Source organism: Triplophysa rosa, linkage group LG4 (assembly GCF_024868665.1).
Source record: "Triplophysa rosa linkage group LG4, Trosa_1v2, whole genome shotgun sequence".
Classification (NCBI taxonomy): Eukaryota; Metazoa; Chordata; class Actinopteri; order Cypriniformes; family Nemacheilidae; genus Triplophysa; species Triplophysa rosa.
The window spans coordinates 27,668,384-27,684,907 of NC_079893.1; the positions used below are offsets into that span (position 1 = coordinate 27,668,384).

The window sequence follows — 16,524 nt, forward strand, 5'->3', positions numbered from 1 at the left end:
GATTTGAGATGTATACGGCAAAGAGGATCTATCATAAGACTTCAGAAGGATTAAAACCAGTGTCTTAGTCATATGGACTGTTTTTATGACGCATCCATTTTTCTACAATGAAAACAGAAGCTCTACTTTTTCATTTCACACAAGTAAAACGTTTTTTTTTTTTAGGTTTTAAGTATACCAAATTTACATTATACGCTGCACTATTCCTTCAGCTAATCCAACGCTCCAAATCACCAAAGACATTTTAAAGCTGGCTTCAGTTCGGTCGATCTGGCAACGTCTACGGGCAGCAGATTGAGGCTGTGGTGCTCAGCAGACTGTGTCACCCTTTAGCTTGGAAAGCTGCAGTCACCATCGGAAATACAGTGGCCAGACAGACGGTATTGTAGCAGAACAGGAAGAATTTCCAGCTGAGCTCAAAGTATACATCACACACACCCTCTTTCACAAAGGGCTGTGTTATGTTAAGCAGTCTGCTGTCCTGGTCTCACACAATGCCTGCTGTTGACCCAGCGTCTCGGTAATGAAGTTAGTGACCCCGCATAAAATATTCTGGTAACAAAAGGGTGATTAATCAAATAGCAATATGTAGTATAGTTACCTACCCAATCATTTTAGATGAACAGGAGATGGTAATTGGATTTCTCTGATGTCTGTCCGTGTGTGTGTTTGTGTGTGCGTGTGTGCGTGTGTGTGTGTGTGTGTGTGTGTGTGTGTGTGTGTCTTCCCCGGATTTAATCATGTAAGAGTTCACCTGTATCTCATAGGGTAAGATTGATTCATTTTTCCACTTCAAGACTGAAGTTTATCCATAACAAAAGATACATTTACATTATAAACAAGATATCTAAATTATTATTAAAATAGAGAGAGGCTAGTTACTTAAAGGAATAATAAAAAAATGTGTTCTTCATTTGCTCGCCCTCGTGTCATTTTAAACCTGTATGACTTTCGTTCCTCTGCAGAACCCAAAAGAAGATATTTTGAAGAGCGTTAGTAACCAAATAACACTTTTGTGACTTCCATTGTATGGACACAAAACCCGACACATTTCTCAAAATGTCTTCTTTTGTCTTGCACAGACGAAAGTGACACAAAAAGGTTTTAAATTATGTGGGTGAATAAATGAATAAATGATCATTTTTGGGTGAACAATCCCTTGAATGATTTTTCCTGGGTAGGTTTATTTTTGACATTCATATATATTATGTGAGACAAGCTGCACCGATGCTCTCCCCAAATATATACATGTTCCAAAATATTAGCGATTACTGCTTACCAACGGATTAACCTTCTATATTTGCCTATGCAATCTTTAAACATAGCTATAATTTTATGGAGAGTTACGTGTCAGTGAAAAGATGCATGATTTAATGTGATTTTGAAAGGTGGCAGATACTGCAGTAGATGATTGCAGTACCTTTAAACATACTGGTGGGTTTCTAATGTACAGACACTTATCTCATGGGAGTTGCCGGTTCTAATGGATGGAAGTATAAAGCAAAAGCCGATTTATGGGTCAGGTGCTGTTCCCTCGTGATATTTGCATATTTCAGGATAGTAATTCCTCCCACATGTGGGTAAATAAATTCAAGAGTGGTTTTATGAATACCGGAGTGTCGTCAAATGCCCTTCCATGGCAGATAATTAAAGCTTTATGGAAGGTCCTATAAAATACAGAGACATTTCCTTTATGAAGCTGTAATTAAGCATCTGATAGCCTGTATATGTCTTACAGTAGCTCATGCTGCATGGCTTTAAGGCATTGCCAGAGGGGTCTATAATCTTTGTTTTAGCTGTAAAACATTTTGGTTAGCAATAGTTTGTGAGCTTTAAATGGATAGTGCATCCAGAAATTAAAAATGGTTCGTTATTATTTTGGAAGCAAAAGTAGAAACGTTTAAACGAGTGTTATGTAGATGTTTCCATTTGAGCATGATGATCAATAAATAAAAAAGATTAAATAAAAGGAAATAAAATAGTATGGTTTGGTTATTATTTGTTTAGTGGTTTACTGTTATCTGTGAGATGTGAGACTGATTTTTCGGAATAGTTGATGTGGACACGTGTCATTCTTCTCGAGGGGGTGGCAGAGTAAATGAGTTGATTTTCTTTCATGACATATATTGTTGTTCAGCGGTGTGATGTCCACCCTGTTATGTCCTGTCCACCCTGTTTCTGCACTGTCCACCCTGTTACCTCTGTTTTTTCCCGTTAATAAAATAAGTTGAACAAATGTTATGCTTGCTTGTAGGGAATGTAATTGAAAATAAAGTCAAAATCAGAAACTCATTGAAAATTATTTTATTCTAAAATAAATTTGTTGACATTACACTGTGCCTTAAAATACTTTTATTAACACAATGCTTGTTTACGAATGCATTTTCAGGGTAAAGTTAGGGACATTTTAGCTGTTAGAAAATGTAAATATTACAATAACTGTGCATTCAAAACACTTATTGATGGAGACGAGAATGTCCTGGCCTTTGCTTGTGTGAAGAATTTAGTAAAAAAATATATTAAATTATAATATCCAAAGTTATATGATGATCATTTTCATTGTTAATTTTTCTTGATGTGAACGAGCCTCTAGAAAAGGTTATTGCTATCTAAAGGTTAATAGAATCCACCGTGAACATGGATCTGTATAGAGATACATTGTCAGCAGATAGTTAGCAAGGACAGTCAGTCTGTTGCAAGAACCCACAGCGTCTTTGTGTAATCATTAAACATTATCATTCTATACAAAGACATGTGCTGTGGTTTATAGGCGATACAATGACCCGGATTTTGAATCCTAGCCAAAATGGACAAATTTTGTGCCATTTGGGATTTTGTTGAACCGGGCTTTATGTGATAATCGCTTTTTCCGTGGGATGCTGTTATTAAATGCAATTTTCAGACTAAATGGTATGATTAATGTACACAAAAACAATATACGTGGTCTTGTGTGCATTAGTGTTCCGTCTGTATCAGAGAGTGAAAATGAAAATAACAGCATTATTGCATTTTCTTTAGGTTTTTCATAAAGCTCACAAGCAGACTTCAGATTCGCTTAATAGGACTAGGTGTTATAATCCCACTATTTCAGCACAGTTGAATTGCCCAATAGGACATTTCCCACGCCTTATGCATGACAGGGGGAGCAGTCAAGAATATGAATAGAGGAAAGGAGGTCTGTGGTTTTACTGGTTCTTCGGGTAGGCATCCTCTGTGTTTGGGGATAAATGATTATAGAAATACATAGCATACTTACGTTTCCTTGCCATTATCAGAGAGACATCTCATGAGTTGTGTGTCCCAATTTCATCACATTATCCTGAGTGAAAGGTGCCTTTTGGGGAGGTGCTGCTGATAATGCCCTTTGTATGGTTCCCATTAATGCGACACATCATCAGCTGTGCACCTCATTGTGCCGCCTCATTGGTTGTTTCGGCCCTTTATCGCAAGACGCCCTCAGCAAAGGGAGGCCCACCACTGGTTTATCAGACCTGGGTGTGTGTCGCATTGTTACATTTAGATATGCCTGAATAGATCATTAAAAGTCATTTTAGCTGTCAGATCAGGTAGAAACAGCCATTAAAAGTTGTACTTGTTGAAGTGTACATTACAAAGCCTTCTTGATTACTTTGTGCTCTGAGGGGACAGCAAAGGATGTCAGCGAAGTAACCCTGTGGTGAAATCATAAATGTAATGTTTATTACTTTGAATATTATGAGAATCTGATCTTTTGGTTAAGCATTGTGGACTGCCCTTGAGCAATAAATACTCTTGAAGTAATACTATAGCCTTTCTCAGAGAGTTTTCCTGTTGTTCAAATGAAGCATTTTTTTTCAAGGCTTTTTTTAATCTATGTCTGTATAAAGCTGATTAATTGATACATGTGTTGCTATATCATGTTGGCATTTGTTGAGAGCCCCAAGGATGAGTGTATTCTTAGCGGACCATCTCCATTTGCCCTGTTTTATTGGGGTCATGTTATGAAAATGAAGAATGTCCTTGCTGATGTGAAATATAAGAGATGGCTGTATGTATGTTTTTATTACGTTAATGTTGACACAATTCTGAGCTCAACATCCAGAACACACTGGTTACAATGTATTTAGAAGCAAAACAGCAAAAATGTGATGATTTTAAAGGATTAAACTGCATTTTTCACGAATGCAACGGCCAAATGTACCTGTTACAGGACATTCTTGTCTAAATTAATGTATTTTAAATTTTAATTTTTAAATTATATTAAATTTCTGCCCCATTTTATATGATTTCAATTTGCCGTTTCATTCGCTACCACAAAATGTATTTTATTAAAATAAAAAAACACAGAGGTAACAGGGTGGACAAAATAGAAACGTAGTGGACAGGACATAACAGAGTGGACATCACACCATGATTGACTTGTGTTTTTACAAAAAAATGAACTCTTTTTCTAACAATGAATGAACCGTTTTTTTTACTATTTTACATGTTTACATGATTATTCGAGTGTTCAGATGTTTTACTATCAAATTATTTAATCAAAGTGTGATCTTTGAAATAAGTTCGCCACGTGGTTTGATATTTTGTAATCTAATGGAATGACATAATTCATGCACTTTTAAGTGCGGCTTAAGAGTCCAACTATATTTAAAGGTATAGAATATCCTCTTAAAAGCTAAACCTGGTGCATAAGTATAAGATCTCAGGGCAATAAGATCTATAACATGAATGAACCAAGGTCAACCTCTGGTACAAAAATGCTGTAACAGCTTCAGGCTAGAATTGTAAAAGGGAAACATAAATATATTAAACGCAAGCTTGTTATGAGAAGATGATGTTCCAAAGTGTCTTTAATGATGTAAGAATGACACTGCAGTTTCTAACTGCAAGCCAAATGAAGTTTGTGAAACTTTAACATCCAGACACAGTTTTATTTTTTCTCAGTTGTACTTTTTGTATTTTAAAGTGGGAGCAGATATTTTGATGCTCTCATGTCTGTCTTTTTCTCATTTGTGTTTTTCCTCTTCTAAAATACCCTCACCCCCCCCCCAAAAAAAAACCAAGTAAAAAAAATGTCATGTCTCAACCGAACACAAGTTGTACATTAGCACACAGATGAACGTCTGAATATTTCATCAAAACTCACCGCAGCCTATTTTCACATGCTGTCAATATTCTGCACTTCGTATTACAGTTAATATAAACAAGTTGTGGGATGCATTTTCTTTTTCTCTCGTTCGCAAGTGTGTCGGGCTGAAAGCGTTGAATAAATAGTGCATGACTTTTCAGTATTAAATAACTAGTAATAGCTTTCAGTGCTGTCTAACTGATCTGTGAGACTGTCATTTTTCACAAATCCATTATCGACAGTCCTAGATGTAGGCTTCTTTTGATTGAGAAACTTTGATTTATTATTATTTTTAAACCACATTGCTGCTGAGGGACGTGGGATCTGAATTTTTGTTTCTCAATGTGGTCTAGTTTAGGATTGTGTGTTCTTTACTGCCACAACCTGAGTTTGATTCCTTTGCTGATGTGGGTTGGTTTATGATGGTTAGTGGTGGAGGAAAATCTACAATATAAAAAAACAAACAATGGTCAGCCAGTATTTTTTGTGAAGCTGGTTGACTAAGAAGCTCTGGCTGGTGAAGTTTGGCAAAAAGCTTAAAGGGCACAAACCAGAACACCGGCAATCAAAACACACATGGTCCTGACCAGCACCGCTGGCCTTTTCAGCGAAACCTTAAAACCTAAAAATGAATAGTTACCTCCCATTGTGCCCATGAGCAACTGACTTTAATTTGTTTTGGGGTAAAAATAAAACTGCTACAAGACTTTCAGTTTTGTTTACAATCTCAAAAACTTCATATTTATTCTCACCAGACTTTCCCTATAATTCCGCAAAATGACGAACGTTTAGTTAATAACCGAGAGGTCCAAACATAAAGCGTCAGTGCACCAAAGCTCAATCCTCAGATGACACGCCGAAGCGAGTGTTTGTTTACGTAGTCAAAAAATGTATTTGTAAATTCCTCGGGAAGTCAACAGAGGGCATCCTCTTCGGAATTCTCTGTTTATCAGAAGCTCATTACCATGGTTACTTCGCACCTGTGTTGCGTTTGGAGCTAATTAGTCGACTGTTAAACGTTCCCTTCGTTTCAGTGGTCATTTGCGAAGTCTTATTTGTAGGATTAATGCGATCCTAGACAGCTGTCGTTGTGTATTCTCATTTCCAAACCTTTCCTTTGACCCTTATCTGTTCTCTGACTTTTTATCGTCTCATCGTACGCAGATATTTACTTTGCTTTTTTGCGCAGCACCCATGCACACTATTGACTTTGTAATGCAACTTTCAAGAGCTCATTTTGTAGTAGCAGTTGAAATTAAAAGTCACTTAGCAAAGTCTCATTAGTTGTGACGTTAGTAACAAACTTCGTGTTTGGTGATGACAAATTCATAAACCCCCCTTGTTCTTCTCCTCAGCTGTGACTGAAGTTGTTTTTTCTTTACTTTTCCCCTCCTAAGTTTAATTAAAATCTGACATTTTGTGTGAATATCAATGAACAGGGCCATGATGGGCAAGGTGTTTAAGAATAGAAATTACACTTACTCTTCAACTAAATCAAAATGTTTGCAGATTACTGTATTAATAGGGTTTTATGTAAGTGATGATATGAGATTATGAGAGGATAAAACATTGCATTCCATGGCTAGAAATAAATCGGTGCATATATTTAATCAATGAAGCAAGTAAATGGCAAACAATTTTTCAAATGCTCCTTTTTCAGCATGCATTGATAAATGCAATGTAAATATACAGCGATCCTTAATCATTCCAGATTTACATTTAGTCATTTAGCAGACGCTTTTATCCAAAGCGACTTACAGAGAGTTCAGGGAGCAATAAACGATATGTCATACAGGAGCAATAATACAATAGGTGCTAAAAGATTTCTTATTTATGAATTTTTCTTAAAGGGAGAGTTCAGCCAAAATTGAAAATTCTGTTATGAATGACTCAGAGATGTATTGAAGAATTGAGGAAAACAAACCCTTCTGGTGCACTTTTGACTACCATTATAATTTGTTCTATGGTAGGCAGTGATGCCTCAGAAATCTCAGTTGCTAACATTTTTCTAAATATCGTTCTTTGTGTTCAACATGACAAAGAAAAGAAATTGATATAGGTTTGGAGCAACTTGAGGTCGAGTCATTTTTGGGTGAACTCTCCCTTTAAAACATTGCATGGATGGAGGTTCCGACACGTGTTAGTGAATACACCCGGTTAATAAGCACTTAAGATGTACTGTCTAAATCAAACAAATCAAATTTCATCACTTTCCAAAAAGCACTTGGAACGACTTGATTTAGAAAAAGTTAAAAAAGCAAATGCGCTGTGTGAACACATCTAAAAAAAACAACGTAATCTAAATTTAACATCTCTTTTAACAAGCTGTGTTTACATTTTAGCTGTTTTGAAATGTTTTATGATTTGTAACCTCACCTCCAACTAAATTGCTGCAACATTTCATAAAGCTGCAATTACTTTCTTTAAATCAAATCAGATCCTTTCAGGCACTCGAGAAGCGCTGGCATCATGATTCACCATCACGTCCTCTGATTACATTTCAGGTCAACAGACTACGGTACCACTTACGAGAAGCTCAACGAGAAGGTGGGCGTGAAAACCATCCTCAGCTATCTGTACGTCAGCCCCAACAACAAGCGCAAGGTAAGATTTATGGTTCCGGCTCACCTGCGCTTTCAAAACGTCGCTTTCATTGTTAGTCTTTTTGATGTCTCTTTTTACGAAGGTGTCGAGATATTTTCCAAGGAGATTATGTTTATGTGGGCCCGAAGCTCATTTATGACCGTTAACCTCTTAGGAAGGATTTCACAGGTTTCTGTCTTGGCTGGCTGTGCTGTTGGCTAATTTATCCTTTGGTAGTATTTACTAACCTCTCCAGCTCTCCAGCTCCAGCAATTATGAGATTAATGCATTTAAAGGCCTTCATCGGAGATATCGCGGCATTCAAAGCGTAACGCAGTCATATCATTAATATTGATAAGGCCGTACTTCTTTTTTTACTTTGAGTTTGATGAATTATGAACCGCATGAAAAGAGATTCATAAATTGCCAGCGTTTTAATCAAAGGCACGGCGAAGGTGGCTTGTATTTATGGCTTGAGGGTCGGGGTTTGCCGAAACGTTTTTTTCTGTCCTCCTTTTTAAAATCTCTTTTTCTCCTCTTTTCTGTACCACGAGTGGCCGTTTGCTAGTTAATTATGGCTATTACCTAATTAATTATGGCCTGTAATGAAGATGGAACGCACCTGTCCGTTCAGTAGAGTCGAGGAGGCTACTGCCAAACTGTAGTTTGTTTAGTAAATCAAGTTAATCGCATTGCTGTTGAATGCCTTTGCCCATTCTGAGGTTTGATTTTGTTGAAATTAAACTGATTAATTCAATGCACATTAAATGAACATTTAGAATGGTCTACAATTTTTTTCTGCGACTGTAATTCCCATACATACACATTTAATTCCATAGTTTGGATGAGTTTACTTTTATTCTAAAATGTGGAAAAAATATAAACAATAAAACAATTAATTGACCCTACACTTTCGAACGGTAGTGTAAGTTACAGTAATCATGTCGCTGCTTAATCACTCCCCAACGCTGTAACTCAATCGTGCCGCTCGATCATAATGTAATAATCTGCGCTGTTTTTCTAACAGATGAATTTCGTTCTGCTTACAGATGCTGGGGATCATTTAGAGCTTCGTATTTCCCAGCAGTTCTGAAACGGCATATTTAATTACATTGTGTCCGGCCTCATCCGCCAACACATGCACAAACTCCATCAACATCTGCCGAGCCATCACGGTCCACACTGAATGCCAATGAAACATTCTGATACACCCAAAAAGCTGCTTTGTGCTCAAACAGTAACTCTTTGAATGAATCCAGAGCACATACTCCATAAAAGATATAAGTGCTGCATTATACAGCAAGTACTGAAGATGTAAATCCAGGTTCACGTTTTTATATCGAACAAGAGTTTTGCAATTGAAGAGCCGGTCAATGCATCCCATTAAAAAATCCATATTATTAAAAAGTCCTGTACTGTAAAGGTTTTTTAATCCATTAAAGCTAATTCTACAGTGTTCTTGGTTACACACTTGACACCTTGTATTGACAGGACAGAGATGGTACAAAATGACATCACAGACCTCAAACCTGACGTGACATGTCGGATACGCAAGCATAAATGAGACGTGACAGCGTGAGCGTTACGTAAATAATACCGTTCTTTTAAATGCAAAAGTATTTTTTTTTATGCGAAAATGAGAGATCTTGTGCGCCCTCATGCGGATCCACCGTCGCATTTCCAGCAGCTCCGCCCCGAGGCTTCTCGCTGGCGAACCCCTGCCAGTAGCTGCGGCTCCTTGTCTGCTTTTGTCTTTCAGGATATTGGCACTTCTACCGTTTCATTTTCCCCTCCACTGTCTGCAATCTGCTGTCGCTGCATTTTCTGCAGCGCACATTTACGGTGTCCCCGCGGCACTTCACAATGACCGGACGGTGCTTTGGCTTCTACCTCAGCTCGGTTCTGTCATCCCATCCACTCTGCAATTATCTAGCAGCCTCTAATTATTTCACAGAAAGCCCATAATATTTCAGGCCAATACGACAGTCAGTTCTGCAGGGTGAATTCATTTTCTCCGTCCCATTACACTCTTGACATTAAATAATCTGTAAGCGACTGCGGCTGGCAAAACAAATAATTTCGTCAATGGAGCAAAAGTGCCACGTTTTGCCATTTGTTGATACCCCTCGTTTAGTTTACTCTGTAATCTGCTCCTCAAAGCCTTTGAAAAGTTACCATTGAATAATACCTTTTGTGACATGCAAACTAAAAAGCAATTTCATCTCGATTCTATTTTACGTTTGCTACAAAGCATTTTGTCATGCTTTTTTTCTTGACTTTGACAAATTACCCATCACCACAACTGGTGCTTACCCTCCAATAATGTTTGCCCTCCTAAACACATTGATTTTGTCACGCTGAAGTAGTCTCCATCCATCAGTATTTAAAAACTGAAACTTGAGTTAGACTCAAGTAACAATTTCTAAAAACTCACGACTTTGACTGATGCGATTGTAGGCCGATATCTCAAGACGAGTCATTTCTCCGCAGGCTTAAACTGAGCATCACAAGTGTGTATAAAATGTGTTGTATTCATCTATGATGTCCTTTATGGAGACCATTATGTACATGCAGTAGACTATATAATGGTATCAACAAAATATAAGCAGGTGGAATCAGCAAGTCGTATTCGCATTTTCTGCACAGATGCTGAGAAGAAATCTTTTGTGTAATGTTTAAAATATGGTCACATTCACTTGAGTACTACAGCCCTAATAGTTGCTGGTTGCATTACCAAATTAGCCAAAATATTAAATAAACAGCAACATTTTGGAAAAGCTAACCATGTAAATATGTAACGGACATGCTGGTCCACTCGAGAAAGCGTGTCAGCGTTACGCTTTGCCTCCTCTAGGCGTGAAAATGACTCGTGTATGATGGTATTTTGTGTACATTTATTACTTTGTGCGCACACTTTAGACGCATTTTAGCACGTAACCCGACCCCACCCCTAAACCTAATAGTATATTACATAATATAAAACACACCTCATAACAGGCAGATACAGCTACAGATGCTATTTATTAAAAAAGTGCAATTATTCTAAGCGTTGCAAGGCCAAAGAACAGCGATCCCCATCTCTGTCCACCAAAAAACTGGTTCCGGTTGCGTACAATTAAAAAAATTGTAAGCCACTCATCGATGTCATCGGTGATTAAAACCTACTGTGCTCACACAGCGATATCGTACGGCTATAGAAGACTCGGAATGCAACGCGACGAGTTCGTAATGTTTTTATACTGTTTTTGGTGTGTTTTTAATCGTCGGGAGGTGGGTAGGTTTAGGGTCACGACTGGGTTTAAGTGCTCTAAAATATCTATTTTTAAATATCTATATCTATTTTTTTGCAAAAACGTACGTATTTATAAAATAGTTTCAGTTTTACAAGTGTAAAGAATTTAGTGTGTCATGTTCACGTCCTAGAGGAGGCAAAGCGTGACACCAGTAGCGAACCGTGAGGTTTGAGCCTTGGCCCTCTGCGCGCGCGGTATTTTACAATGTTAATTAGACAAAAATGTACAATTATTAGGAAAAAAGCAATCACGATACTTCACTGGAATCAAACCAGATTACGAAAATGTACAAATGAGGTTCAAATTAATACAAATTAGCCACCCTAAATAATTGTTACAAATTGCCTTGGGATTATGTTGGTAAATTTTTTAAATAATATATTATTTTATATTTTATATCATATTTTATTTTTTATGATTTTTAAACAAGACATTTAAACCCTATTTTACCCTATAGTAAAGAGATACAACTTTTTGCATTGTTGCTAATGATATGAAACCTTTAGTGTCTCTTAAAGGAGTCATATGACACGGCTAAAATGAATATTATCGTTTGTTTTAGATGTAATGCAATATGTATAAATGCTGTATTTTCCACATAACGTGCATGTTTGTATCTCCTATTTGCCCCGCCTCTCTGAAACGGCCAGATGTTTTACAAAGCTCATTGCTCTGAAAAGCGAGGTGTGCTATGATTGGCCAGTTAACCAGTGCGTAGTGATTGGTCGAACTGCAAGCGTGTGACGTAAATGTAACACCTCTTAGCATATTTGGAACATCAGGTTCCTCTTCAATTGTACTGACAGGTACGCCCACCTTACTTGCATATACATTTGGGCGGTCTTAGTCAAATCATACCACGAACTGACGTAGATTTGTGGGGGTGTGGTTACACGAGGTGTTTCAGGCAGGTCTGGGTGAGCATTCGCTTTTAGATAGAATGCATCTTTTGTTCTGACACTTACATTTTTGCAATTTTACGTGTCTTATACATGCATGGCCAACTTATAACACACCAAAGACACAGAAAAACACGTGTTGGCGCCACATGACCCATTTAAAGGGATAGTTTACCCAAAAATTTAAATTCTGTCATTAATTGTACCACCGAACAATGGCGGTACCCTTTGACTTGCATTGGTTTGTGTCCATACAATAGAAGTGAATGGGTACCACCGTTGTTCGGTTACCAACATTCTTCAAAATATCGCCTTTTGTGTTCTGCGGAAGAAAGAAAGTCATACAGATTTGAAATGACAAGAAGGTGAGTAAATGATGACAGAATTTTCATTTTTGGGTGAACTATCACTTTAAGACACATAAAAAAGTGTCAAAACATATATTTTGACTTATACTTTCATAAAAAAATGACATGAAAATATTATGAAAAAAAATCAATAATGAATGAACCTTTATGTGGGTATATCTTCAATGTACCTTAATAAAGTTTTGCTGTTCGTCTGGGAATTAAAAAAGCACAACTACGGCTACACCAGAAGAGCAGAACCTCACAGACACACAAATAGGCACGGTTAAATAATGAAAGGGATGTTTTGACGGTCTGTTCTACTCTATGGCCCAGACTGTAATTGTCTGGTTATCACAGGAGACCTTTCCTTCAGATTCAAGCGTATAAAAGAATGAACTGTGTTTTTTTAGCAAACGGTATGGCCGACCTTTTTAAAACTAGTTCTGTTGCTCTGCTTAAAAAAAGAACTGTGCTGGTTTAAGTTGGTTTTCCAGTCTGGACAAGCTAGTCTAGTTGTTCCCAAAGCTGAAAAGTGTCCAAAATCCCTCTTAAAACCAACCAACCCTCAGTAAGGTTGAAGGCTGTGCTGCAAAAGATACATTTTTTAAAAATAAAATTAAAACTTTTTTAGCCCAGTAAAAGTTTGCCATCTTCAAACTTTCTTAAAACTGTGTGCTTTCACTAGTTTGCATTAGTGTGTCTATCCGTGTGTGTGTTTTAAAAAACGATCCGGGCTTCATAAGTGCAAATTTGCAACAACTAGCAGGTGGGTAGAATTTGCACTCCGTCCCAGAGGAGCTCTCTGTGTACTTTCATGAACAAAGACTGCTATTTATAGCTTCTGGTCATCACAAAAAGGGCCCACTTTAAAAAGTACAACTACATTAAACACCCACTTTTCAGGAGTACACAACGCAAAAGGACTCTTGGGAACCCTGGACGTGTAGTGACCTCTTGATAGAAGGCATTAGCATAAGCGTGAATGGTTTAGGCAGTTAGCGTCGCTAAACCAAGGTTGGGATTCAGATACTGTAATTTGTGTAGGATTCTCTTTTAATGATTTCTCTGCTATTGGTGCTGAGCAGTGAAATTAGAATGATAAATATACAGTAGCGTTTATTGCCTTTGTAATAGAGCGAGTTTGTATCAATTGAAAGTGCCTCTTAGCGTAGCGTTTCTGGACAGTATCTGGGCAGAGAGATAATACAACTCTGGGATCGTAAATCTGGCAGGTACTGCAGAGATTTGAAGCAGCAGCCATTTAGATACAAGATACACTCTGCAGCTATAAACATTCAAATAGATGCAAATATATCTTCATTTCGTGATTCATGTTGTGGGGGTGATGTTGGAGATGGTGTACTGCTGCCAGAGTCAAATCGTAAAACGCTAGGCATTGTGGGTAAGCTTTGGAATTGCCTCTGAGGGCGGCTCTCATTGGACGACATCTGCAGGGGAAAGACTCTCTTATGAGGCAGAAGCGAATGGTGAGACTGAGAAGGAAATAAAGCAGAACATCTGTTCACCCTCAGGCATCATTTCAAAAGGCCTGCAATGAGAAACAACAGTGGGATGACAGAAAGGTAAAAAACGGGGTTAAAAGCGAGACAACGAAAGAGAGAGAGAGAGAGAACTTTGGTTGTTTATCCCTGTTTCTCTCATGTTGTTGGTTTGTATAAAAAAGATGAAATGTACAACTTTGGTAATAGCTTTTTTGTTCATGAATCAATTTTTTATTATTACATACAACTTGTATTATTACATACAAGAGTAAATATTTTATGATTTTAAAGGAGTCATATTGCACGGCTAAAACAAATATTATTATAACGCAATGTGTATACGCCATTTAAAGTTTAAAAAACGTTGTATTTTCCACATACCGTGCATGTTTGTATCTCCTCTTTGCCCCGCCTCTCTGAAACGCGCTGATTTTTTACAAAGCTCATGGCTCTGAAAAGCGAGGTGTGCTATGATTGGCCAGTTAACCAGTGCGTAGTGATTGGTCTAATACTGTAAGCGTGTGACGGAAATGTAACGCCTCTTACCATATTTGGAACATCAGGTTCCAAAGTACGCCCACCTTACTTGCATATACATTTGGGCGGTCTTAGTCAAATCATACCACGAACTGACGTAGATTTGTGGGGGTGTGGTTACACGAGGCGTTTCAGGCAATTTTACGTGTCTAATACATGCATGGGCAACCACACCAAAAACACAGAAAAACACGTACTTCCGCCATATGACCCCTTTAAGGTCCTACTTTGGTTTATGGAGTGTCCAACAAGAAGTTTATGTACATACACGGTGTAAAAACACTTTCATTTTCTAATAATAGGCAGTTATTATTACCTTACTTCTTGACTGACTCTCAAATGATTCATTCAGCGATTCATCTGTCTGATCCCCTCCTTTCTGTCAGCCTACACTGATCTGATTGGTCAGATGTTCTCGTCTGCTGTGATTGGTCTACCGCGTGCAGTGTCGCAAATGGAACGTAGGCGGGCATTATATGGAGTGACGCAAAGCCGACCTGGAACTGAAATTAGAACGACAGACTCATTCGCGTGATTCAGAGTCAACTCTTTTTTCCCCCAAGCCAATAACTTTGTTATTCGTTCACTTTCGGCTTTACAACTTGGCAGACTGCTTACATTCACACACAGCAACATTACACACTGCATGAAGTGTCATTTTAAGGACATTGTAACATTTACTCTTTAATGCTTGTTATGTAGCCATTTCATCCTGACCGTCATGCTTGTGCACTTAGAGGAGTCTTAAGGCACCCTCATTGTATCAAAGTTCAATAGAGCATTCATTGCATAGAATATAAAAGAAATAATTGCGTGCAAAACACAAGCATTTTTTAATGCAGTTGTGTGCGTTTACATCTGTGTGTGTTTTGACCGATAAGAAGTGGAAATGAGCACTTATAAATCAGATCATACTATATTATTCAGGAGGTCTCATTTTTGGATGAAAAGCCAACGAGTCTTTTCAGATCACACAGACCAAATTAAAGTAGTTCTTATCTCAAACCATTCTTTCCAAATAGTCTTCAGAGGAAATTGCTAAAGACAGGTTGATTTGTAGCTAAAAATTACTTAATGATGTTGTGATGTCATTAAGTCATGATGTCATTACATAACGTGGCAAAACTGTGTCACTGTGTAAAAAAATTTGAACAGTATAATTAAAAATAAATAATAATTTAAAAATGATCTATTAATTAATCTCATTTCATAAAGAAACTATTAACATTAAGTTTTCGAAATGAGACAGTGTATGTTGTGACTGAATATATGACAGAGAATCTTTTTTTGTGTGTATAATTTTGTGGAAAAAATGTGTGCTTTTTACGATTTTAGTCACTTTTTAAAAGTTGCCAAAAGTTGCTAAATTCATAAAAAGAAATGTAAATTGGGTGCTTTTTGAGATAAAAGTGCCAGGGCTGTCTGGAAAGTTGCTCAATTGCCAAGTTGGCTTCAGTGACACAAACAAAACTTGTACATGACATACTTAAAGCTGCAATCTGTAACTTTTGTCTCTTTTTGCATTTTTGTAAAAAAATAATTTTACATACTTTATGTGTGTTGAAGTCAGATGACGTTAAATTATGACTAAACAACCACTTACACAATAATTGATCTTGTTATTTTTTAACCAAAAAATGTAGATTGCAGCTTTAAGTTGTAAGTATTAGATGTTATTGTAATAACTCTGGCTGACCTAGATGTTTTATTAAATCGCTTCATTTTATTAAGATTAATTTTAATGATTTTTTTATATTTTAGAGGGTTGATGTACAAGCTTGATTTATCTGTTAACAAAACAATGAAAGCATTCATTTAGCTTGTATTTTCCAGGTTTCCCTATATGAATTGCTTAAATTAAAGAAATCATTATGTAGCCAACTGGGATCAGAATGAAATTTGAACTTAACCCGCTTTTTAGATAGCTCGAACATGTTCGACAGTTTTGAGGGAAGCAAAATGTTATCGCTTGCCGCTCACTGCCATATTGAAATGAATTGAAATGTGTTAAATTGCCCCCTTGTCTGAATCTTCTCTCTCGATCCCACAAATCGACGCTTGTTAGCCCCCTTCTCTGGACCCCTCAATCACACGCGAGACCTTTTCTTCGTCCGCTCCTGTTTGAGCCTGACATTTCTCATTCTCATATGAAGACTTCACATTTTCCCATGTCGGCGGAAGTCACTGGCTCTCTGACCTTTCTAGCTTCCCAAGCTTTAATTAGACTTGGCTTCCCTGACCGGCTCTCGGCTT

The 16,524-nt window shown here is 37.4% G+C and overlaps 1 protein-coding gene across 4 annotated transcripts in view; it reads left to right on the forward strand.

Moving 5' to 3' along the window:
* Positions 1–16,524, forward strand: part of LOC130552705 (VPS10 domain-containing receptor SorCS1) — a 150,583-nt gene that overhangs the window by 86,578 nt on the left and 47,481 nt on the right. For all 4 annotated transcript variants that reach the window (XM_057331195.1, XM_057331193.1, XM_057331194.1 and 1 more), the window contains exon 3: positions 7,612–7,711. In XM_057331195.1, coding sequence (XP_057187178.1) covers positions 7,612–7,711 — 100 coding nt within the window. The remainder of the gene's footprint in view (positions 1–7,611; positions 7,712–16,524) is intronic.